Genomic DNA, 26,562 nt, shown 5'->3' on the forward strand with positions numbered 1-26,562 from the left:
TATGGCTAAGGGTTTGCTTACTTCCTTTGCTACCTACTTTAATTTAACTGGATATATTCTGTCCACCCCAGGTGGCTTTTTTTTTTTATGTTTAACTTCAACAATTTCTCCTCCACTTTGCTCTCAGTTATTACAAAACACTTAGCTCCCTGTTCGAGTTTGATAAACTTCTGGCACTCCCCTCATTGAATAACTCCTCATGTGCAAACGTAGATGCAAAATACTCATTGTTTATTAGGTACCTGAGCATGATCATGAATAGTCAACCCATCTATGTTAAGCGGTCCAATCTGATTCATCCCTTTCCTTCTAGAGTTTACCTAAGTAAAGAACTCTTTGCATCCTTTGCCAAGGATTTCTCGTAATCTGCCTAACCTGCTTTGTGACTTGATTACACACTAGTTTATATCTGCCATAGGCTTCTGTTTCACCTGATACTTTATATGCTGCTCATACATTTTTCTTCTCTGCCACAAGACTCATTAATTCATCTGACATCCATTTAGGCCTAAACCTTGAACAGTATTTCTTAGTTGGAATGAGAAGTCTAGTAGCTTCCAAAATCATGTCCCTGAAATCTTCCCATTTAAAATTCAGTGTTGGTAACATCATCAATTGATCCCACTGCAACAGAATTTAAAAACTGTCTGAGACCCCTACAGTCACCTTTATGAAAGCAAAAGCCCTTCCCTTTAACCTTGATGGTAGTTATGTCCTTACATAATTCCCACATCAGTACAATGTGATCACTGTCACCCAGTGGTTCCTTTATCTGCAAAATTCTTAATGCATGAATAATCACTACTGATAATCAGATCAAGATTATTACTCCCTCTGGTTGCCTCTCGAATACGTTGCTATAGAAAACAGTCATCCAATAAATCCACAAAAGTCTTGCTGGTGAGCGAGTGACCAATACACAAGTTCCAGTCAATATCTGGAAAGTTAAAATCTCCCATTATAAGGCATTCTGATTTACTGGCACACTATTTCTCTGCACAAGTGCTCATTATACTCATCAGATTCATTCGCCTATAACTTACGTCTACTCTCATTTTTCCTTTCCCACTGCTTAATTCACCACCAAACAGACTTAACATTGCATTGTCCACTAACATAATTAGATACACTTCCTTAGATTTTGTGTTTCTTAATTAACAGCATAATTCCTTCTCCCTTCCTGTCCTCTCTATCCTTTCTGTACGTGCTGTACTCCCCAAATTCAATTCTGCACTGCTTATGTCTGTGTCTCGCCACATCTCTGATATCCCAACAATATCCGCCTTTGATGTCTTGACTAGCACTTCAAGCTCATCAAATTTATTAACTGTACTCCTAGCACTGGTGTACATGCAAGTATACATGATCACCTGTTTCTACTCTAGTTACCCTAATACAGCCCATGTATTTATTTGTTCCACTATGGCTCGCAAAAGTCCTGGAAATCTCTATTGCTTTTCTTTCCAGGCTGCTGCTCATTCTAATAGAAGCAATGCAAGAATCACTTTTGCCTATGCCTGCAGCCACTGTTAACCTTTTAGTCTTTGTGTTAACCTCTTAGTCCCCCCCCCAAGCTAGCAGTTTTTCAACCCTCCTAACACTGCCTTGATAGCATCAGCAAATATTCTTGCACCCTTTCTATTTAAGTGTACCCCCTCCCTGTACAAGCAGTCTCTCCTGTCAACAAGCACAGACCAGGCTGAAAAAAATTCTACACCTTGAGCCTTGCACAACCTCTCAAGGGCCGAATTGATTGACAAGGCTCTCATCATATACTCCCTCCTACCGTGTCTGGGCCAAATTGCAGACACTCTCCCATTCAACCCTAACTCGCAACTTTTTTTCGACATTTACCTGTACTTGTTGAGTAAATCTGCAGATCTCTTATTCAATGTCATTAGTTCCAACATGTACAACAATATCCCCAACAATAGCCCTTAAAAGATGATAGCTGCACTACAACGTCAACTTTTTGCCCCTGGCAAAAGATGACGTAGTGCAGTTCCACCTGTTCCACCTATCCTTCTTGCATAGTATATTCCCCATCTCCCTGACAATAGAGTCACCAACAATAACTAGTTCCTTTGGGACAAGTGCATTCTGCCTTGGAGATTGCCTCTGTGTTGCCTGATGCACAGGATTGAGCTGTGCCGTTGAGCCAGGCAGCTGAGAGCTTGATGGGCCCCATCATATTAATTTCTTCAAGGGCATTTACCCTACAACTCAAGCTCTCATAGACACACATCAGAACGCTGAGTTGGCACCTAATTTCTTGACACACAAGGCATCTAGCACACAAAAAAGACATCCTCCTTGGCTAGATCATTTCCCGTTTTAGAAAACATTTCACATTTCGCACATTTTTTGAGACTGTGATGCATTGGAGAATCGCCCCCTTCGTTTCTCCCTCGAGTCACAGCACTCTCGCTAGTCTGCGAGTCTATAATGCTATTTACATTAAAATAGTACTAGCAATTTAAGTCAACTCACTGATAACACTGTTACTCTAATGTGAGAATAAATTCACAAGCCTTCTTTGTTTAAAGCTGAAAGTCAGTTACCATCATGGGAAGGACAAAAGGGTTCCCAAGACAAAACTAAATCAATTTTGTCTTGAGAATTGATTTAAATTGCATATGTTTAAAATTTAAACATGTACAATTATCAAATGAACTAGTTTTTAAACCTGTTCATTTTCTGCCCTTCATGAATTTTGTGAGGGCTATTATTTTGGTAACTGTTTAACACATAAAACATAATTTAGCTTCTTATCAAAAATGAAGTAAAATTTACTTACTACAGTGTAAATCTTTCCTTGCTATACGGGAAATATGCATCTTTCTCAAAGGTAGAGGAAACTCACAGGCTGTCTCTTGTGTCATTCGAATACCACTTGAACGACTCCATTCGATTAACCACTTCAACATGCAGTCACAAATTAATGGATTATTAGCTAAATCCCTAAAAAATTGCAATAACTTAAATAATAGACTCTAAAGAATAAAAGTACCATAAACACATATCACTATAATGTAGCAAATCATTTAAAGTCATGAAGAGAAGATTCAACAGTTTTGAATTCCTATATTATTTGATGTATTGGACTGACCTTGGTGTAATTTGACCGGGGGCGGGCCTCCAAACTGGTGCCCACTCCTTTACATTGTATGGCATGTGGTCATAGGCAGTCCCCCCCCCCTTTTAAAACTAGTGTGTAACAAAATATAGTTTTGTACTGACTTATAAAAATAACAGTTTTTAATAAAATTCAATTTTCTATATTGCTTTCTCACGTTTTAAGTATCTCACTTAGAATTTATCAATACCATTATAATCACATATTATTATGTAATTAGTATTATTAATAATGTACTATGTAATATTGAAAACTGATGGATTTTTAAAAAGTTCAAAAAGTTGTTATTTTAAGGGTTTTTGGCACAAGGACCTCCTGGGCCGTATTGTGCCTGTTCATGGCTTCAAGGCAAAAACTTTAGGTCTAATCTTCCATATTATGATTATTCAGAGCCAATTATATAAATTTCTGCATTTTAAATATTGAAACAGTTCTTCAAAATCTGCATTCTGCCAAGAAGCTGCAATAAAGTTAATGGTTGCTGCAAGTTGGATGGACAGCTAAAGCTAGATTTCCAGATACTTGACATTCAGTGAGGATATGTTTGATTGTTAGCTGAGATTGGCAGAATGAATACTGAGGATTCTCTTCTATAAGAAAATACAGATGCATGGGAATGACCAATGCGGAGTCTTGTCAAAATCACTTCTTCTTGTCTGCTTCTCCTGAAACTAGATGTCCACAATTTTTTTATGTGCAGCAGTTTATTATTGATTTGAGTTTGGCACAGTCAAGACCAGTGATTTCTACATGCTGTTTTAATAATATATTTGCATTCAGTGTAGGGCACTTTCAAATGACAAGATTCAGTGTCGGAATCTTGTCATTTGAAAGCATGATCAGCACATTCATTACTCGTCTGCCAACATGACCAAGGACTAGCAGTAGGTGACCTTCCAGTTGGATGTTTGACAGTGACATAATCTAGATCGGATCTGTTTCAGGATGGGATGAGATGGATAAAAAGTGGACTGAATGGCACTGATTGCACTTAAGGAGTCTGTATACATCAGACCTTGCTTGAAATGGTGATTGTTTATGTTATCTACAGATAGTTTTATTGCATACAATTCTGCAGTATAGATGCACCATTCGGTAGGAAGAGATACAGCAAATGAGAAGGTGGTAGAAACTCTGCAGCATCTACAATTGCATCTGTTTTAGAGCCATCAGTATAGATATGTAGTTTTTCTGTGTTTTCCAAAGTATATGCTTCATGCAGCTGCTGACAGCTGATGTTTGCTAAGGTACATCTTCCCATCATAAAAAGAAATAGCTATGCAGAGGTGAGGATGAAATCTCGGGAGGTTCAGGAGTAGTAATGTCTTGAAAGATAAGTTGGACGTTAATGTCCCAACCTTGTATGAGCCCTTCCAGTCAAAGTCCTGCAGGGTGGTTTTCATTAGCTTTATTTTGGTATAGCATGACACAGTGAGGGTCAAACAGCTACTCCTGATTGGGGTGAGCTTAAATACTTTTAACTTTTGCCTTGTTAAACAGCAAGGATTTTCTCCTTGGGTGCATAGGGGGGTTTATTTGCCTCAATATAGAGGCTGTGAACCACAGATGTTCTGAAAGCTATCCTAAAGGCACTATGCTAGATGACATTCAGATATAATAGAGAACTTTTCCTTGCTGAATTATAGACTAGTGATCAGTCCAAGCAAGACTGAATTAGGGTTCTGCAGAGATGTAGGAGGGAGCTTCTATCAGCACTGCCAGGGCCAGGACATAGCAGAGATAGCTCTTAGGATGTTCATTTTTTTTTAGACAAGCCATCTGGAGTTAAGCTATATATGGAGCAAAATTAAGTTTATTACCTAAATAAAAGCCCAATAAACATAACTTGTTGGTAAGAGGAATAAGGTCATTTTTTTAAATATACAAGCATACTCTTGAGTTACTGGGACACTTCAAGACTCCAAATTTAAAAAAAAAAAAAAAAAAAAACAGAAATCATAAATTTCAAGTAATAACTAGAATAGGTATAAACATCAGCATTAGTAGAGGCATATGATGCAAGAAAGCAAGCTTAAGCAGCATCAGACAAAAAAAAAAAAAAAAAAACTCCCATTTCAATCCTCTGTTCGTTCCAAATACCTGTCCAGCTCAGGCTTAAATTTATTTAGGCTATCAACTTCTACAACAAAGGATGAAAGTCTGTTCCACCAACCAACTACCCGCTGGCTAAAGGCAAACTTCCACACTACCCCCAGGTCCTTTTCGTTCTCTCTACCATTGTCAGTGTAGTACCACAGAGTTGATACATTACTCTGGGGTTACTGCTTCCCATATGTAGTACAGTACTTTACATTTGTCAATGTTAAACTTCATTTGCCACCTCTCAGCCCATCTGCTCAACTTTTCTAGATCCTGTTGCAGCAGTGTACTGTCATTAGTGTCCTTAACAACCCTGCCAACCTTCGTATAGTCTGTAAACTTGTACATTAAGCTTGATATACCGTCATCAATATCATTTATAAATACAGAAAACAAAGATGGACCCAACACTGAACCCTGAGGTTCATTGATTACCACTCTGTCTTCTCCCATTCAACCATCCCTTTATCCATAGCAGCAATTTGCCTCCAATGCCACACTGCTCCAATTTGTTCAGCAGTCTTCCATGTGCAACAGTATCAAAAGCCCTTCTATGATCCAAATATATGATATCAAAGTTATTCCCTGCATCCAGTTCCTTTGTGACCACATCATAGTATCCAATCAAATTGGTCAGGTAAGACTTTCCCTTAACACAACCATGCTGTGTCCGAGTTATAACTAAAGTCTTGTCTAGATGATCCTGCAGTGTTTCTTTAACCAGTGCCTCCATTAATTTTCCTGGAACAGAAGTTAAACTAACAGGTCTATAATTACTTGTGTCGCCCTTTGATACTTTTTTGTGAATTGGGTTCACTGCACATCTCCAGTACATGGGTACCTCCCCTGAGTTCAAAGAAGCTCTCATATTTATAGGTAAAGGTTTGCTTACTTCCTTTGCTGCCTCCTTTAATATAACTGGACAGATCCCATCTACCCCAAGTGCCTTTTTTATGTTTATCTTCAACAATTTCTCTTCCACTTTCCTCTCAGTTATTATCATCTAGCTCACTGCAAAATCATCTAACTCACTGCCAGAGTTTAACTCACCTATGGCATTCCCCTCCCTGAACAACTCCTCATGTGTGAATGTAGATGCAAAATACTCATTTAGTTTGTTAGCCAATTGAGCAGGATCATCAATAGTTAAACCATCAATATCCAGTGGACCAATCTGATTCATCCCTTTCCTTCTAGAGTTTACATAGGTAAAGAACACTTTGCTGTTTTTCTATTAGTAAATTAATAAGAGGAGTTTACCTCAATATAGTACGTGGAACACTTCTGTATGATACCCTCCAGAAATTAAAACGGAAAAAACGAAAAAATCGACAACTTACCGGTCCATTAAAGTAAAATATAAATAATTAAAGTAAAATATAAATAATTAAATAATCAATTTAACACAATTCAAAATCAATTCAAAACAATTAAAATTAAAATTAACGCAATTAAAAGAATAACGAAAATATTCAAAACGATCTTCCTTCCTGAAGCTGACAATGCTTTTCGACCGACTGTCGTGATCACAGGAATGAAAATCACCGAATCAGGCTAAACCTGCAACTTAAATAGTGATTATGTGTCTTCGCGCATGCGCGTAAAGGTCCACGCATCGGAGATCAAATATGGCCGCCGAACATTAACAGAATTCTCGTGTAATTTAATTTCAATGGTTTGTGCAATTAATAGTCGCGTATAATTACGTTGAACGTTAAGTATTTTGGCCTCGTTAAATAAAAAAGTATGTTTTTCGTTAATGGCATGAAAGGCTAATTTTGACGCTGCTGAACGAGAAGCACGAACTGAGGCTTCGTGTTGATTTACACGAATATTAAGAGAAAACCGCGTCGAACCCTGATAAGACGAGTCGCAATCACCACAAGAAATGTTGTATACTAGATCATTAATTTGTGTTGCGAACGCGGAAAGAACCGAGCGATTGTTCAGTATAGTGTGTAACTTCCGTATAGGCCTAGCTATAATTTTAAATTCGGTATCTTTAAAGAATCTGTTAAGCTGTTTGTGCCACTGTTCAACGTATGGGACAGAAATAAAGTATTTTTTGATATTACTATTGTTGATTGGTGCAGTATTTTGTATCCTATCCTTAGCTTGTACCCTAATTCGATTTATTGTGTTAATGGGATAACCCCTGTTTTTCTATGCATCATTTGCCAAAGATTTCTCATAATCTGCCTTTGCATGCCTAATCTCCTTTGTTTGTAAAGCCTAGTAGCTTCCAAGATCAGTTGTTCCCACCGTATAGAATTTAAATACTGTCTCAGACCACCATAGTTACCTTTGCAAACCCGATGGTAGTTACCTCTTTGAGTAAATCCCACTTCAGCACACTGTGATAACTGCCACCTAGTGGTTCCTTTATCTGCAGATTTTTAATGCATAAAGAATCACTACTGAAATCAGAACATTCTGATATAGAAAACAATCATCCAATAAATTGACAAAAGCCTTGCTAGTGTGTGAGTGACCAATCCACAAATTCCAGTCAATATCTGGGAAATTAAAATCCCCCATTATAAGAATCTCTGATTTACTGACCTACTCTATTTCCCTGTACAGTTTCTTATTACACTCATCAGAGTCATTAGGCCTATAATACACTCCTACTCTCAATTTTGATCTCCCAATGCTTATGTCACACCAAACTGACTCGACACTGCACTGTCCAGCTATATCGACTGGCTTCACTTCCTTGGATTTTATGTATTTCTTAACTAATAGCATAACCCCTCCTCCCTTCCTATCCTTCCTGTACACATTGTTCTCCTCAAATTCCAGTTCTGCATTCCTTATATCTGTGTGACACCACGTCTCTGATATCCCAACAATATCTGCCTTTGATGTTTTGAGCAATACCTCAAATTCATCAAATTTATTTACCAAACTCCTAGCACTGGTGTATACGCAAGTATACATGCACCTGTTCTCATTCTTAGCTACCCTAACACAACCCATGTGTTTACTTGTACCGCAATGACTTCCAGCAGTCTCTGAAATACCCTTCATCTTGTTTTCCAGGCTGCTGCTCATTCCAATAAAAGCAGTGCAAGAATCACTTTCACCTCTGCCAGTGGCTACTGTTAATCTATTAGTCCTTGTATCCTTCCCAAGCTAGCAGGTTTCCGACCCACCTAACACTGCCTCCATAGCATCAGCAAATATTCTTGCACCCTTTCTATTTAAGTGTATCCCATCCCTGTAGAAGTAGTCTCTCCTGTTAACAAGTACAGACCAGGCTGAAAAAAAAATTCTACCTCTTCAGCTTTGCACAATCTCTTCAGGGCTGAATTGATTGACAAGGCTCTCATCATATACTCCCTCCTATCGTGTCTTTCAAATTCAACCCTAATTCACGGCTTTTTTTCAACAGTGACCTGTACTTGTTAAGTAATTCCACCAGTTTCCTACTCTTAATATCATTAGTGCCAACATGTACAACAATATAAGCTTTTGACACTGTTGCACAGTAGTAGTAGTAGTGGTGGCATGTGATGCAAGAAAGCAAGTTTATGAGCTTATGCAGCATCAGCCAAAAAAAAAAAACACACAATTCCCTCCAAATGCCTGTCCAGTTCCTCCTTAAATTTATTCAACCTATCAACTTCCACAAAGACAGATGTAAGTTTGTTCCAGCAATTAACCACCCACTGGCTAAAGGCAAATTTCCACACATCTATTCTACATCTGTCCTTTCTTAATTTGAATTTATGCCCCCTTAGATTCGTAATCTGAACAAGTGGAAGGATCCCATCAGAATTCAGCATGCTGAACCCATTCAAGGCCTTATACACCTCAATCAGATCACCGTGCAGGTGCCTAGTCTCCAGCCACTGCAATTTGCAGAACTTAAGCCTCTCTTGATAAGAGGATCCCTTCATTCCCCTCACCAATCTTGTTGCCCTTCTCTGTACACGCTCAAGTAAATCTACATCCTTCTTAAGTGTAGTACCACACAGTTGGTACGTTTCTCTGGGGTTACTTCTACCCCTATGCAGTACTTTGCATTTGTCAAGGTTAAACTTCAGTTGCCACTTCTTAGCCCATCTGCCCAAATTATCCAGATCCTGTTGCAGTAGCACACTGCCATTACTGTCATTAACAACCCTGCCAATCTTTGTATCATCTGCAAACTTTGACATTAAGCCTGATATACCTTCATCAATATCATTGATAAATATACAAAACAACAGTGGACCTAACTCCGAACCCTGTGGGACCCCACTAATAACATTAGTCCAAGAAGAGCAGCACCCATTGATTACCACCCTCTGTCATCTCCCACTTAACCATCCTTTTATCCATTGTAGCAACTTACCCTTAATACCATTCTGCTCCAATTTGTAGAATGGTCTTCCATGCGCAACAGTGACAAAAGCTTTCCTGAAATCCAAATATATGATATCAAAATTATTTTTTGCATCCAGTTCCTTTGCAATCACATCATAATATCCTATCAGATTTGTCAGACAAGACTTTCCCTTAACAAACCCATGATGTGCCTGAATTATTGCTGCAGTCTTGTCTAGATGATCCTGCAATGCATCTTTAACTAGTGACTCCATTATTTTACCAGGAACAGAAGTTAAACTAACTGGTCTGTAATTACTCGCGTCACCCTTCGATTCCCCCTTTGTGAATTGGGGATACATTTGCACATATCCAGTCCATGGGAACCTCCCCTGAGTCCAAGGACGCTCTCATAATTATGGCTAAGGGTTTGCTTAGTTGCTTTGCCGCCTTCTTTAATATAACTGGATAGATCCCATCCACCCAAGGTGCTTTTCTTACGTTTAACTTCAGCAATTTCTCTTCCACTTTGCTCTCAGTTATTACAAAATCATTAAGTATCCTGCTACAATTTGATAACAGGGAAGACTATTGTACAAATTGGAGCAAAATGGTATTAAGGGTAAGTTGCTACAATGGATAAAAGGATGGTTGAGTGGGAGAAGACAGAGGGTGGTAATTAATGGGTGCTGCTCTTCGTGGACTAATGTTATTAGTGAAGTCCCACAGGGTTTGGTTTTCGGTCCACTGTTGTTTTGTATATTTATCAATGATATTGATGAAGGTATATCAGGCTTAGTGTCGAAGTTTGCAGATGATACAAAAGTTGGCAGGGTTGTTAATGACAGTAATGGCAATGTGCTAGTGCAACAGGATCTAGGTAATTTGGGCAGATGGGCAAAGAAGTGGCAACTGAAGTTTAACGTTGACAAATGCAAAGTACTGCATATGGGTAAAAACAACCCCAGAGAAACATACCAACTGTGTGGTACTACACTTAAGGTGGTAGAAAATGAAAAAGACCTGGGAGTAATTGTGCAGTCAGATATGAAGTTTTCTGAGCAATGCAGGCAGGCTGCCAGGGCAGGTCATGAGGTTTTGTCAATGATATATAGGAATTTTGCTAGCAGGGAGAAGGAGGTGATTGTCCCTCTGTATAAGGCAATGGTCAGGCTGCACCTTGAGTACTGCGTACAGGTCTGGAGGCCTCATTTTAGGAAGGATGTAGATTTGCTTGAGCGTGTACAGAGAAGAGCAACAAGATTGGTGAGGGAAATGAATTGATCCTCTTACCAAGAGAGGCTTGAGTTCTGCAAATTGCAGTGGCTGGAGACTAGGAACCTGCACGGTGATCTGATTGAGGTGTATAAGGCCTTGAATGGGTTGAGCATGCTGAATTCTGATAGAATCCTTTCACTTGTTCAGATTACGAACCTAAGGGGCATAAATTCAAATTAAGAAAAGACAGATGTAGAATAGATGTGCGGAAATTTGCCTTTAGCCAGCAGGTCGTTAATTGCTGGAACAAACTTCCATCTGTCGTTGTGGAAGTTGATAGGTTAAATAAATTTAAGGAGGCATGTGATGCAAGAAAGCACTTGCTTCGTTGCATCACATGCCACTACTACTACTACTATATCACCTTTTGCACCCTTAAAAGATGATATTCGCTCTACAATGTCATTAACCTTTGCCCCTGGCAGACATACCATGGTCCTATTCCACCTATCGTTTTTACATACCATGTTCCCCATTATGACTTGCAAAACATGTTTTGCAAGTCATAAATAAGTGGCAAGAAGCGGCTTTATAAGTCTATAAGTCGTCATTGGGAGATTAATGTATCTATTATCTTGCAACCTCCGCTGTCTTCCCACCAGCCACTCAAAAAAAAAAAAAAAAAAAAAAAGAAGAAGAAGAAGTGTTTGTTTCAGTGCATCCATTGATTGTTGTGTTCTGTTGTGCCACAAAAAGACAAATTTTATTTTGTTATTTATGTTAGGGACGTCGAAATTTTTTTTACAGTAAATATTTAAAAAAAAATAAATAAAGTCACTAAAATGATAGGTAAATGCAAAAGAGTTGTGCTTTCAATTAAACAAAAACTTGAAACTATTCAAAAGTTTGAAAATGGTGCATCCGTTAAATCTTTAATGAACCATAATGTTGGTGACCAAACCACACATGATATGGTAAAAAATAAAGGGAAGCTATTAGATTTAAAATGGACATCGTAAAAAATAAAGGGAAGCTATTAGATTTAAAATGGACATCGTAAAAAATAAAGGGAAGCTATTAGATTTGAAATGGACATTGTAAAAAATAAAGGGAAGCGTTGTATTGGAATGCAAGTAGTGAGTGGTAAGTTTTTTATATATCACCGTATTTTTTACATAGGTTGCTGAACATTTTTCGATACAGTAAGTCCCCAACTTATGTAATTTTTTTTACTCAATTTTTTTTTTTTTTTTTTTTTTTGGGATTGTACAATTTAAAACAAAAAAAAAATAATAATAATAATGATAATAATAATAAGCAATTAATAATGACAATCACGACATGCACATATTGCACAAGTGAGATATGGAGTACCAAGCCTAAAATAGGAATGAAGAGAAGATTCTTATTTATTTATGTTTTTTTTTTTATATGATTGAAGGGGACACACATTTCACCATAATAACATAAAAACCCACAGAATTCCAGCTATTGGTATTATCACAAATGCAATAAGATCGAGTTTGCTACCCATTTATAATAAATTATACTAACTGAAAAGCCCAATAAACCAGAAAGTGCAAATTATTTTTATTGTTTTATGGTAGCGACCTCCAGAAATGTGCTTCAGTAAAATGTGAGCTCATGTGGGGTGATAATAGTGAATTTTTGCCTTAACCCTATGTTCTTTTCAGAAAATTTAATTTTGACTGTTATCCTGGTGCCAACTAAGAGAATAAGTGACAGTGGTACTTGTAAATCTACCAAGAAAAGGAAAGCGATCGATTTGGATCGAAAAATTAAAAAAAAGAAATTAAAATGGTCAAACATTAACAAGTATTGCACAGAATTTAGATTTGTCAGTGTCAACAGTGAACACAATGATAAAGGACAAAGACAGAATATGAGAAGCTGTGAAGGGTCAACACCAATGAAGTCAACTATAATAACCAAGGCTACAAAATTTACATATCAGTTTTTACAGTACAATAACATGCATTTTTATTTTCTTTTGTTTTCTTATGTGCCACTCCAGCTACTTCGCTGCTGTTCCCAGATAAAGTTTTTAATTGAATTAATTAAAAATATATAACTATTTTTTCTATATATGTAACTAATACATATAAAATATATAACTAATTAATTGAAAAATATACAACTATTTTTCTTCATTCTTCTGAGGATATTATGTGGTTTTTGTAATTTTGGCATATCAGGGATATAGCAGCAATATTTTATTAGTCATCCCCGAGTTACATAAAACTCGACTTACGTAAGAAGTCCTGGAACCTATCTCTTACATATGTTGTGGACTTACACTATTTTTGGATTAACTGGGAAATCGATTGGCTGGGATTTTTTCTTTACCATCTATCCCAGAAAATTGAGTCTACTGTATTTCTAGATCCAGATGCAGTTGGCATTCTTTACTGAAATGAATTTCAGTAGATTTCTTTTCTGACAGGGAATAGCCATTCCACAGCACACATGATTCTATTTTGGCTATCGAAACTTGAAGTTGCCTTTCAACAGTATTCATAGTTTATGAATGACAAGAGATAATGAGGTCGTCAGCAACGGTATGATTCCACTGTATTTGGAATGCCCCATGTCGTGTTTCTATCTTACTGAAAATAAAGTTGCACTGAGGATGGAACTCTCCAGTACACCCTCCTCTTGTTCAATTTATTTGGATAAGTTGTTTAGATAATTAACTGAAATGTTCTGTGGCTTAAGAAGTTTTGTACAAATTCAAGTAAGAGCATTCTCAAACCATATCTCCAGGTGGTATTGAAGGCTTTTTCAATATTGAGATTAACCATGACCAGGTGTTGTCTCCTTATGAAAGCGCTGCAGATATTTTCTTCTGTCGATCATCATGTCTAATGAGGACCAATTCTTCTTAAACCTGTAATAATTATTGTTTAGAAAGTTTTTAGTTTCCAGGAACCATGTTAACTGCTTATGAACCATTTTTTCCAAGACTATGCCTAGTCAGTGAATTCAATTCTGTAATTATGTGGAAAGGTACAATCCTTTCCTAGTTTTGGGAAGGCTAGAACATTTGAGTGATTCTAGGTGTGTGGGTTTCAAAAAGATTTTCAAAAATATTTGATTGTAGAAATTTAACAATGAGCTTTTTGTTTTCTGGTTCTAAATTTTTTTTATGTAAACCCCAAACACAAGAGGTATTAGAACCTATAGTACTAGTACCGTGCTTGGGTTGGAGGCTGGGAAAACGAAAGAAGATATTTGTTGACACTGGACTTTGACTTCTGTAGACTGTAATTTTCAGGAAATACGTATGAACGAAGGTTGTTCCAGAAAAGGGCAGTTGAATGAATAAACGAGGAAGATGAAAAGTTGGTTCTGTGAGTTTGAAGTTCAACAGTAAATGGATGATGGATGTTGGCTGGTGGTGGCAAGTGTGCAGACTGTTTTGAAAGAGAGAGAGAGAGAGAGAGAGAGAGAGAGAGAGTGGGAATAATAGAAGCCAATTCAGAAGAACAGTGCCCATGGAAATATCTGTAGAAGAGGCATGCAGCAGAAACAGTATGTCTATGAGACAGTGAGTGGAGAGAGACTGTTAGGTATGAATCATTAATTAACCTAACTGCTCTCTTCTGAATGGAATCAAGAAGCCTGAGAGGGTTTTAAGAGCACCACCCCAGTTGTGGGAACAATATTCCATGGTAGGGCCGATTTGCGATTTGTACAGAGTGAACGGCTGTTTGGAAGAAAAGTAACACCGAGAGCGAAAGAGAAAACCAAGTTTTTTAGATGCAGAGGAAGCAATATTTGTAATGTGCTTGTGCCAAGAGAGATTAGAAGTCAGGATAATCCCCAAAAGAGATATATCATTTTGCCTAGAAATCGGAGTGTCAACAAAGATAAGCATAGGAGCAGAAGAATCCTTTTTGCAAAATATAAAACAAGGCTGAGTTTTAGAAGGATTGAAATCAACTAAGTTGTCTTTGCCCCACTGGAGAATTACCTGAAGATCGGCATTTAAGGAATTGGTAGCAGATTTTCAAGAAGTTGAAGATGATTGAGCAGGGCAAGGTTTATCAAAATGGAAAGATGAAATGTGCTATAATCGGCAAAACTATGGATAGAATTTTCAGTCAATGGAAGAAGGTCATTAATATACAAGAGGAAAAGAGTGCGGGACACCAGCATTAGTGGAGAAGTTAGAAGACAGAGAGCCATTTACCATCACCCTCAGTGAGCAATCAGAGAGAAAACTGGACAACCAATTACAAAAAAGTTGGCAAACCATAAGATGGAAGCTTGTTTAGAAGACCTTTATGCCAAACACGATCGAAAGCCGTTGAGATGTCTAGAGAAACTGCTTTTGTTTCACCAAGCTTTTACATTGAATTTGTCCATAAATGGGTAACATAAGCCAGAATATCACCAGTGGATCGACACTGACGGAATCCATACTGGCGATCGTTGATCAGACGGAAGGTTTCTAGGTAGTTTAAGAGTTGGTGGTTAATTGATTTCTCCATTACTTTAGAAAGAGTAGAATTAATTGCAATAGGACGATAATTGGATGGGAGGGATTTGTCACCCTTTTTAGGAACTGGCTGGATATGAGCAAATTTGGAATAAGAAAGTGAAAAAAGGCGGCAAACAGGAGTAAGTCCAGGAGCACAGGTTTTGAGAACAAGTGGAGTTTACCATCTGGACTTGGAGCTTTTCTAGCTTTAAGATTCATCAAAATCCTTCTGTCATCCTTTTGATGGAAGACCACAGGAGGCATTGAATGGAGCATGTTGGGAATGGTGTGAGGTGTTTTTACCAAGATCATTAATACAAGAGTTGGAAGAAAAATGGGATGCTAGCAGATCAGCTTTATCCTTGGCTGAAGTGACAACAGAACCATCTTATTTGGACAGAGGTGGGAGCAGAGATGGGCAAAAGTTGCGGCCGATAGCTTTGGCAAAAAACCAGAATTCTCGGGTAGCATTAGGGCAAGAAGCCAGTTTTCTACTCTTAGTCTGTTCAAACTCTAGTTTGGACTGATTGATAACTGCTTTACAATTGTTGCGAGCTTTGGTGTAGGCAGAAAATGAAACCGAAGAATTAGAAACAAGCCAATTATGATATGCAATATTCTTCTCTTGAACAGCCTTAGCACATTTATTGGAAAACCAAGTTTTAGATAAAGGACAAGATTTTAAAGTGGAGTGTGGGATAAAGTATTCCATTCCTGCAAGAATAATTTCACTGACACGATCTGAACAAACGTTGACATCAGAAGTTTTGAAACAGTAATCCGTTACCAAGAAAAAGAAAAGAAATCTCTCAGGTAGGTCATCCCATTTTGAATTCTTGTAATGCCAAACAACACGAGGTTGGGAATAGCCATGAGATAAAGGCTCCATTGGAGAAGAGACAATCACCAAGTTGTAATCTGAGGTGCCTAAAGGACCTCTCACATCGACCATGTACTTAGAAGGGTTGTTTGTGAGAAAAAGATCAAGTGTGGCTGTATGGTAAGGATTGTCCAGTATTCTTGTAGGTAAATAAACAATCTGTGCAAGGTCATTAGTAACTGCAAAGGCCTCAGCATCTCAACCAGCTGGGTCGGTGTGACTAGAAAATGGAAGCCAGCTGGAGTTGTGAACATTAAAATCACCAAGGAAAATTACCTCACTGTTAGTTGCTGTTGTTGTTAAATTTGTTGGTGTATCAGCAACGTAGGCTATAATGCACACCTCACTGTTAGGAAAGTTGTACTGGAGAAAGTCAAGTTGCAAAGAGAGGAAGTCAAAGAGCTTCAAGTGATTAATGGAGCTGGGAGAACAGTAGAGGCAACAGATGAATTTGACACAATGAGGTACAGAGATTTTAAGCCAGAGAAGATCGAAAAGAGGAGATTCCAAATTACCAAGTCTTTGACAGGGAATATCAGAATGGATATATGCACAAGTACCGTCTTTGAGGGGAAAGGGATCATACAGTGAATAATTTTGTAACTGATATGAGCAGTAGTTGAATCAACTGATAACTGAGATTCTGTCAGACAAAGTACATGGGGTTTGACAGACTGCAAGTGGAAATGGACATCATTGAGATTAGAATTGAGACCACGTATATTTGTGAAATGAATTAGGAAGTGTTTGAGAGGTTTAGATCTTTTCGCAGATAAGCTTTCTCTATTAGTTTGAAAATTCGTTGTGTATTCAATAGTAAGAAAAAGTGGGTTGGACATGCTGTATGAAGTAATTAAATTTTGGATATGGCGTACACATGGTAAGAATATACCCAGATTCTTGATATAACGTGGCCTCGACAATGTCCCGCGCATACACTACTCGGACTCCCTCCAGTCACTATCTGGCAGAGTAGAGGTAGCAAGATTATACACTAGCTGATCCGGAAACCTCCTAGAGAGTTACCAATAGGTACGCTCTGGTGTACTAACTAGTGGCCGGCCTGCGAACACCGTTTTAAAGCTGTATCCTCAAAATGTAAGGAATATTGGATCTCGTCACGATGTTCATCATAATCTCAAAAGTCATCAATCATACTGCATGACGGAAGAGATGGGAAAGGGTTGACTGGAACTTAGCTCTGGAGACTAAACATGGGTTCCACCACTTCAAGCCTCCAATAAGCAAAGTGGTGGTATTGCACCAGTTGATGAGAGTCATCTACCACCTAGTACTGCCTGGTTTGTTTGTTGTTTGGTTTTTAAGAGCATTAGCAACTAAGGCCATATTGCTCCAGGAATATGCCTGGCTACGGAGGCGCGTACTGCCTGGTAACACAGAGGGGCGGCATTCCTCCATGTGGTGTGTGTGCCACAACTCGACCCCTGCTTACGTTGGTTCATACCTGGATGGTCCCCCCGCAGTGTGCTTGTGCGTGGAGGTTATACCCAGGATTACTAACAGTCACACCATCATGAAGGTGCAACAGAGGATTTGGCTGTCACAGACCGTCCGGACTTTGCCAAAGTTGGGTCTACTTGACTTGAGTGTCATCCAAATATCATTTCCATCAGCGTTTTAGACTCCCAGGTAGCAAGTACAGCTTGTCTGGCATATCTGAGAGAATGTCTGTGACAGCCTCAATGACCTATTGAGATGGAGTCTATTACATAATGTTGAAGTCTTATCCTTTCCAGTTTAGTATCAAGGCTGAGGAATATACATATTTGCCACTCAGTGTTTGAATTTTCCTGCAGATGAGTTTGCACTCTGTGTCCTTGTTAACAGTTGAAGAATAACTAATCCAGGAATCTTTCTTTGCTTTTCTTCTTATTTAGTAGAATTTGGCTTTGAGTCTTTTAAAGTTTACAAGGTTACTACTTGTAAGGAATTTGCAAAACAAATTCCAAGCTCTATCTTTTTCCTGTTTAGTGTGCATACATTTTTGATTCTGCCAGTGGTTCTTGATTCTATTTAAACTGCCACGTTTAAATTCTCTTAATACCAAAGATTTTGGTATTAAAAGGGAAAGCAGCATGTAAAATCTGGTTGGTTTTATGTTCAGTAACATTATCTAAGGGCAGGAATTGGACTATATTGTCATCAATTTGAACATGAAATTTCCAAGTGGGACAAGGCAGTGGAGATGAGATTACCTGTGTTTGGAGCTTACAAAGAATTGTAAAATGCTCGCTATTTAGTGGTTCATCCAAAACTGGCCAATCCGTACTAGCATATATGGTTGAAAATAGACTGAAAAGTCTATTGCAATCATTATACAAGCGATACCAATTTCAATGCATACTGCCACTGCTTCTAAAGGAGTCAGCAGAAAAACATGTCTGGACGAAATGTTGTACCTAATAAGAACTGTCACAGGCTGGCGAATTGATACTCCTAACTAATCTAAAGATGGTATAATTTTTAATGGCAGATACACTTATGAATTTAAATAAGTTTCTTGTAAGGGTATGCCTAGTGGTTCATACCGATCGATAAGATCATGTAAATCGTCCTTTGTGTTCCAAAAACCTGTACAATTCCATTGAAGGATTCTTTTCATTATGTGGTTTTATGGGATGTTTTTGACTCTGACTGCTTTTTAATTATAGACTGCCTGCATCAATCTATATTTTTGTTTTGTCTTTCTTAAGAAAATAGGGGTATTTTATGTCCATCTTGCTGGTCGTGTGGAGTTCTAAAATTCCATCATCTGGAAGTCTGTTGATCAATATCCATTCTGACAGAGAGTGATGGCTGCAGTTTAGTTTCTTTCACTTTTGGTTTTGTTGAAGGAATATCAGCTGGAATGGCTTGTTCAGTTGTTTGTTCTAAAGGACACTGTTCGGAAGTAGAGTAAGGAATGTGCCCAATTAGTGACAGATATATTTGGGGACACTGATACATTTGTCTGAATGCCTACTGACTGAAAATGTTGAACAGCTGTAGGATACATATGCTTTGATTCTGTTTTTATTTATCTTCTCACCTCTGAGTATGCAACCTTATTCTCTAGTTTCTATATTTCTGGATTTTTTTCCTTTGCTATGCCAGTGGTCACCTCAAGTTTGGGCAATGAGGAGTGCAGTTACAGTTAATAAGTTTCATTCTGTTATTACTCCCTTTTAAGTTCAGAGTAGCATGGGGAGTAACATTTATTGAATGAAATGCAAAAAAGCTTTAATAGCTTTGTAGAATGTTGGGATTGAGTAGTCTCTACCAGAAGATTGCCAGAATGGGGTCATCTTGCTGATTCCAGTAAGCCTGCAGCACAATATGTATTTCTGCACAAGGAAAAGAGATAATTTACTCAGAGGCTGGTCTGACAGAGAATGCAAAAAGAGGAACAGCTGGTATCTCCTCCTCTTGAGAGGTTTTTTCAACCTCTTGAGTTGAAAAAAAAGCCATTTTTGTGTCATTTGTCTTAGGTCTTGAGCTCAATGGCTCTAAAGGTGAAAACATACTGTTATTCATCTTTGCTCCTTTCACCACTGGGAGGGTGAATTTCTTCTCACAGGTTTCCAGCATCGCCACAGGAAGGCAAGGGCAGTGCCATTAAGGTAAACAAGTGGTAAGGTTAGTCTGTTAGTTAAAGAAGGGGGAAAAGAAAGGTGGTTTCCTTTTTTTCCTTTCTAAGACTTGCTTACAGTTCATATAACAAAATTTACATATTTGATGAAAATGAAAAACTACAAAAACTAAATAGAAACAGTCACTTTGAAATAGATTGCTTTATAAGTTGCACAAAAATTCACTTGGCTACAAGAAGGCTTGGCACCTGGTGCCAGACAGTTGAGTAACACAGAATTCCAGAAATGGAAGTCTGTGTTACTCAACTGTCCTTTCTTGTTTTTTATATATAGCCATGTGATTCCTGTTAAATAAGCATGTGTGCATGGCAGCTGAGTGAATTCAAAAAGTAAAATGTGTTTAACAGCTAGTTGCCATATATTTGTGTGTCCTTTGAATCAATGGAATAGTAGATTCCACTATCTCTGGATTAGGAAGAATTTACTGTAGAATTTTGTGCTTGGCTAGCAGAAATGGAACTCTATGTTACTTGTCAGTGGATTCCGGCTATTTGGGCCACCGGTTAATCAGGGCAGCCTTTTATTTGGGGCAAATCTTAAAAAACAGAACCCAATCGAGAAAATAGCCAGGGTTTACTTCGCTTAATTGGGACAACATGCCATTTAATCAGGGCAGGAGACCGCAGCACTGGAGATTACCCTACGGTTGTCTCCGACCATATCATGTGGTTCGTTCGGATTTCTGGAAGTCACAACCATAAAACAATAAACACAATTAGCAGTCACCTGTTTATTGGGCTTTTCTGTTAGTGAAATATATCATAAACAGATAGTAAACTTGATCTTACTTAATTTTCGATAATACCGACAGCTGGAATTCTGTGGGTTATTATGGTGAAATGTGTTTACACTTCCATGGAATCTTCAATCATATAAAAAAATTAATTTTCAAAATCTTCGCTTCATTCCTATTTTTAAAGCTTCATAACATGTTACTCCGTTCTTACTTGTGCGTATCGCGTTAATTGCAATTTGTGTATGCCGTGTTTTTCTATTGATTGCTTATCTTTTTACTGTTTTTAATTTTAACTCCCACCCACAAATGTCAGAGAACAGAATTGTCAACTATTTAGTATGTACATATTACAGTACGTATTAATTTTTCCAATTATCACATATATTCTTTCGATTTTCACGTATCATTTAATTTTTTAATTGGTAACGTAATAAAGGGTAAATTTGTGCTTAACATATCTTTACTTTTATAGCTTGTGATGGATAATATTCCTCCTATTTTTGCTAATTGGAATCACTGTTTAATAGAATTAAAATTTAATTCACAAACGTGATCACAATGACCGGCGCTTATTACACATTGTATAGTGAACAGTACTTGATTATGGTGAGTCCATCGTAACGTGATTTGATTGTACAGTGAACCAGTAAAACAGGGGTCCATTGTATTTTTAACTATTTATGTGAAACTTCGGATAATTGGGGCAGCCACTTAATCAGGCCAAAATGCACTAGTCCCGATGTGTCCCAAATAACCGGAATCGACTCTCTAATTACTACAAGTGGTGATTTTGGCCTTCCTTAATAAAAAAAAATATTAAGATCAGCTTCACTACCAATCAAAAAATAAAGTTCTTTCCCCTTGAGAGGATGATCAAAGACAATTCAAAGGAGCCATATACCAACTTATTGTATTGCAAGATGTGCATTGGAGAAAAAAAGAAATCTCAGCAGCAAGGCATAAAAAAAAAAAGATGAACTGCCAAGTCAGAAATAACAGCACTCAGCTGTGAATTAAAACATTAATTTAAGTTTAATATAAAATAATTTTAATCAAACAACAGAATGATATGTAGAATTTTGATCTGAAAAATAATGAAAATATAAATTATTCCGTTTTGGGTTAAGTTGCTAAATAAAAGATGAAGAACAGAAATCTAATATAGCTGAGTTACATTTGGTTTTTTTTTTTTTTTTTTTTTTTTTTGTTTTTTTTAGGAGCATTAGCAACTAAGGCCATATTGCTCCAGTGATATGCGGTGGTCATTCCCTGACTTTTCCGCATCCTCCGTATTTGGTGGTCACGGGCTTGAACCCCGGTCTAATCAAGAAGCGTGTGCTACGCACTGCTGCTCCTGCCCACCTGGCTACGGAGGCGCCTGCTGAGTTATAACAAATCCACCTAGCCACAAGATATCACCAGGTCAGTCTAGCAGCAGTCATCAAAAATATCTAGCTGAACACAAATAGAAGCATCACCTCCAAAGCTGGTCTTGAAATCACAAAATATATTTTATGCACTTAACATCATTACTGACATAAGCACATTTATACACTGATCCCTTTCACTTCGGCATCTCCGTAGCCAGGTGGGCAGGAGCAGCAGTGTGTAGCACACGCTTCTTGATTAGACCGGGGTTCGAACCCATGACCACCGCATATCCCCGGAGCAATATGGCCTTAGTTGCTAATGCTCCTAAAAACCAGATAACAACAACCACCTCAAACTACACTCCAAAGCCAAGCTAATTGTGAAACCCATAAATGAAGAATAATGAATAAATTAGTTTTTATGCAAGGAACTATGAATGCCATATGCTGACAACCACTGATTCTGGAAATGCTGAAATACAAATCTCTCGCTATACAGCAATATTTTTTATTTGAGTAGTACACTGTCATTTCAAATTCTACGCACAACAATCAAAACAACTCATGTTTCATGTTGCTCCACAACAGAGTTATGTATATCACATAACACATGTTAATTTAAAATTTTGGTCAACTAGAAAGTGTAATAACATCAAAAAATTAAGTGTGATGCATTTTCACTAAGGTTGCACCAGGTGATAATGCTAACTTGATCAAATTCAAACTAATGTATCATTTAATTAAAATTATGGGATTCATTAGTGTCAGAATTTTATCGTAACAATAAACTACATACATGTCTGCACAAGAACTCAAAAATCTAATGACCATTTTTGTTTCTCTTGCACCACAGTAAATTGTTAGCAGATGAAATATTCTGATGTTTCCAGCTGTAGTCTCCAGACACTGCTGAGAAAAATCAGAGTATTCAAAGGCTCTAGACATGAAAGATATAACCACAGTCAAGAAAGGGAAAGATTTTTGCTTTCATAAGGGTGACTACAGTGGTCTTACACAGGTTTAAATTCTATGGGGTCAACTGATGATGTTACCAACAGCAAATTCTAAATGGAAACTATTCGAGGAAGTAATCAAAGAAGCTACTAGGCTTTTCGTACTAACGAAGAAATACTGTTCAAGGCTTAGACCTAAATGGATGCACATGGACTAGTGAAACACATGGCAGAGAAGAAAGGTGCATGGGATGTTTGTTTGTTAATTGTTTGTTATTTGGTTTTTTGGAGCATTAGCAACTAAGGCCATATTGCTCCGGGAATATGCATGGTCATTCCTTGACCTTTTCGCATCCTCCGTATTTGGTGGTCACGGGCTCGAACCCCGGTCTAATCAAGAAGCGTGTACTACGCACTGCTGCTCCTGCCCACTTGGCTACAGAGGCACTGCATGGGATGCATACAAATTATCAGGTGATACAGAAGCCTATGGCAGATATAAATTATTGTGTAATCAAGCCACAAAGGAGGTTAGGCAAGCTAAGGCAGATTATGAGGTCTCTGGCAAAGGCTTCTATGCTTCTACTGTTAAGTAGAAGGAAGAGGTTGAATCACATTGGGCCACTTGATGTCTATGAGTTAACTGTTGATGACCTTGCTCAGGTTGCAGAAATATTGAATAGGTATTTTGCATCTACATTCACACAGGAGGAATACTTTAGGGAAAGGGATGCCAGAAGTTTATCAAACTTTAATGAGGAGTTAAATGACTGTGATAACTGAAAGGAAAGTGGAGAAGAAATTGTTGAAGATGGACATAAAAAAGGCACCTGGGGTGGATGTAATCGATACAATTATATTAAGGGAGGCAGCGAAGGAGGTAAGCAAACTTAGCCATAATTATGAGAGAATCCTTCAGGGAAGGTTCCTATGGACTGGCGATGTGTGAATGTATCCCCAGTTCATAAAGGGGATCAAAGGGCGAAATAAGTAATTAGAAACCTGTTAGCTTCACGTCTATTCCAGGGAAAATAATGCAATCACTGGTTAAAGAAGTAATGCAGGACAGTCTGGATAGGCATGCAATTATACTGCAATCACAGCATGGATTTGTTAAGGGGATGGTCTTGTCTAACCAATCTGACAGGTTAACTAAAATGCATTGACCAAGGAACTGGATGCTCAAAATAATTTTGACATCATATACTTGGATTCCACTATTGGCATTAACTCCTTCCTTCCCCCCCCCATAATTTTTCACCTACAAAAAGGAACGTTTCTGTCCTTTTATCAAACCTATCCATAATTCTTGTTGAGTCACAGGTAAAACCGTAAATTTTGCCCCTCCCACCCACGTGATCCACATGATTTTTTAACAATCATACCAAACCAGCTACTGTCCCTTCCACCTCACGATGGTAGACCTCATGGTATGGTAGTTTTACCACTGTGGTTTGCCATTTTGTCACTGCCCCACCAGTGACAAAGCAATTTCTTTAGTATAACAAGCCAACCAGTATGTCCTTGGAAGATCCATCAGAATAAAAAAACCAGGTAGAAGTAGTAACCATTATAAAAAAAATTCCTTATGCTTGCCTCCTTTATGTACCTACCTAATATGTCACTTGGCAGTGAAAACAGCTCTACCACATAAAATCCACAATGGTCATTTGATATAGTAGACAATATAAAATCAAAGGAAAAACACATCATAGAAAAAGATGCAACTTTTGTTTCTCCTTGTTCCTTTTTTTGCTTGTCATTGTTCATCTCAAGTTTATACTACTTTGCAAGGCAATTTTGCTCAGACAGTAAGAAGCCAAGAAAATAGACTTTTCAGTTGATTCTTCAACCCATTAACTTCTAAGTACGATGTTTGCAAGCACATTCAGTCCAATTGGACAGTTTTAAAAAGCAGTAGATTGTCACACACATTTTTTTTGCAATCAGATCTTTCTTGAATGTGCCAAACTTTGTCCGACATTTCTCGTATACCTTTTGCAAGTACTTTTCTTGTATGTATATTGGTGTTCTGATATGTCTCTTAACCCATTCTGTTATTACCATTGAAGAAAAAAATTCCCAGATTGGGATAACAACATATGGTTTGTTTTATCATTTAATTAAATTATTTTTGATGCAGTTGAAGTGTCATGTGTCATTCGTATTATTATTAAAAAAAGAAGTAAATTATTTTAAATTAAATTATGTTCAGTTTTCATCAAATATCAATTAAATTCTGTTCGGCTGACATTACATACAATGGTCTCACAGATCCTTGAATTATAATGTGGATGATTTTTTCTTACCAGCAGTACAAAATTAAAAAATTTCAATGTACTAGTCTTTACTTTTTTGATCAATAATTTAAAAAAGATTTGCATGAAGGAATAAAATAAATCTTTTGAATGTAAATTTTCAAATGTCGAATATAAAATAAAAAACATTGCATTTTAGAATTTATTATATCCAGATATTAAGTGATTTTTTGTGGTATTCTTAAATGATTTTCTGGGCATATTTTTTTCCTAATTAAACTTCGCAATAACACATTGTCTACTGTTATATATTTTGGTTTAAATATTTTGTTATGCACACACTCTGAAAACCTTGTTTGCTCTGAAAATGAACAGCATCTGTATATCTTTACTATTATACTAAAGTATTATTATATTAGTTATATTAAAGGAGGCGGCAAAGCAACTAAGCAAACCCTTAGCCATAATTATGAGAGCATCCTTGGACTCAGGGGAGGTTCCCACGGACTGGAGATGAGCAAATGTATCCCCAATTCACAAAGGGGGATCGAAGGGTGACACGAGTAATTACAGACCAGTTAGTTTAACTTCTGTTCCAGGTAAAATAATGGAGTCACTGGTTAAAGATGCATTGCAGGATCATCTAGACAAGACTGCAGCAATAATTCAGACACAGCATGGGTTTGTTAAGGGAAAGACTTGTCTGACAAATTTGATAGGATATTATGATGTGGTTACAAAGGAACTGCATACAAAAAATAATTTTGATATATATTTAGATTTCAGGAAAGCTTTTGACACTGTTGTGCATGGAAGACTATTGTACAAATTGGAGCAGAATGGTATTAAGGGTAAGTTGCTACAATGGATAAAAGGATAGTTAAGTGGGAGAAGACAGAGGATGGTAATCAATGGGTGCTGCTCTTCGTGGACTAATGTTATTAGTGGAGTCCCACAGGGTTCGGTGTTAGGTCCACTGTTGTTTTGTATATTTATCAATGATATTGATGAAGGTATATCGGGCTTAATGTCGAAGTTTGCAGATGATACAAAGGTTCGCAGGGTTGTTAATGACAGTAATGGCAGTGTGCTACTGCAACAGGATCTAGATAATTTGGGCAGATGGGCTAAGAAGTGGCAACTGAAGTTTAACCTTAACAAATGCAAAGTACTGCATATGGGTAGAAGTAACCCCTGAGAAATGTACCAACTGTGTGGTACTACACTTAAGGTGGTAGAAAATGAAAAAAACCTGGGAGTAATTGTGCAGTCAGATATGAAGTTTTCTGAGCAATGCAGACAGGCTGCCAGGGCAGGTCATGGGGTTTTGTCAATGATATATAGGAATTTTGCTAGCAGGGAGAAGGAGGTGATTATCCCTCTGTATAAGGCAATGGTCAGGCCACGCCTTGAGTACTGCGTACAGGTCTGGAGGCCTCATTTTAG

The 26,562-nt window shown here is 37.7% G+C and overlaps 1 protein-coding gene across 1 annotated transcript in view; it reads right to left on the reverse strand.

The window, feature by feature from the left end:
• LOC150078213 (adhesion G protein-coupled receptor A3-like) overlaps positions 1–26,562 on the reverse strand; it is a 112,942-nt gene that overhangs the window by 76,511 nt on the left and 9,869 nt on the right. The window contains exon 2 of the mRNA XM_090384262.1: positions 2,798–2,961. Coding sequence (XP_090240388.1) covers positions 2,798–2,961 — 164 coding nt within the window. The remainder of the gene's footprint in view (positions 1–2,797; positions 2,962–26,562) is intronic.

The sequence above is a fragment of the Mastigoproctus giganteus genome, chromosome 11 (genome assembly GCF_048544385.1).
Source record: "Mastigoproctus giganteus isolate SK-2022 chromosome 11, ASM4854438v1, whole genome shotgun sequence".
Lineage (NCBI taxonomy): Eukaryota > Metazoa > Arthropoda > Arachnida > Uropygi > Thelyphonidae > Mastigoproctus > Mastigoproctus giganteus.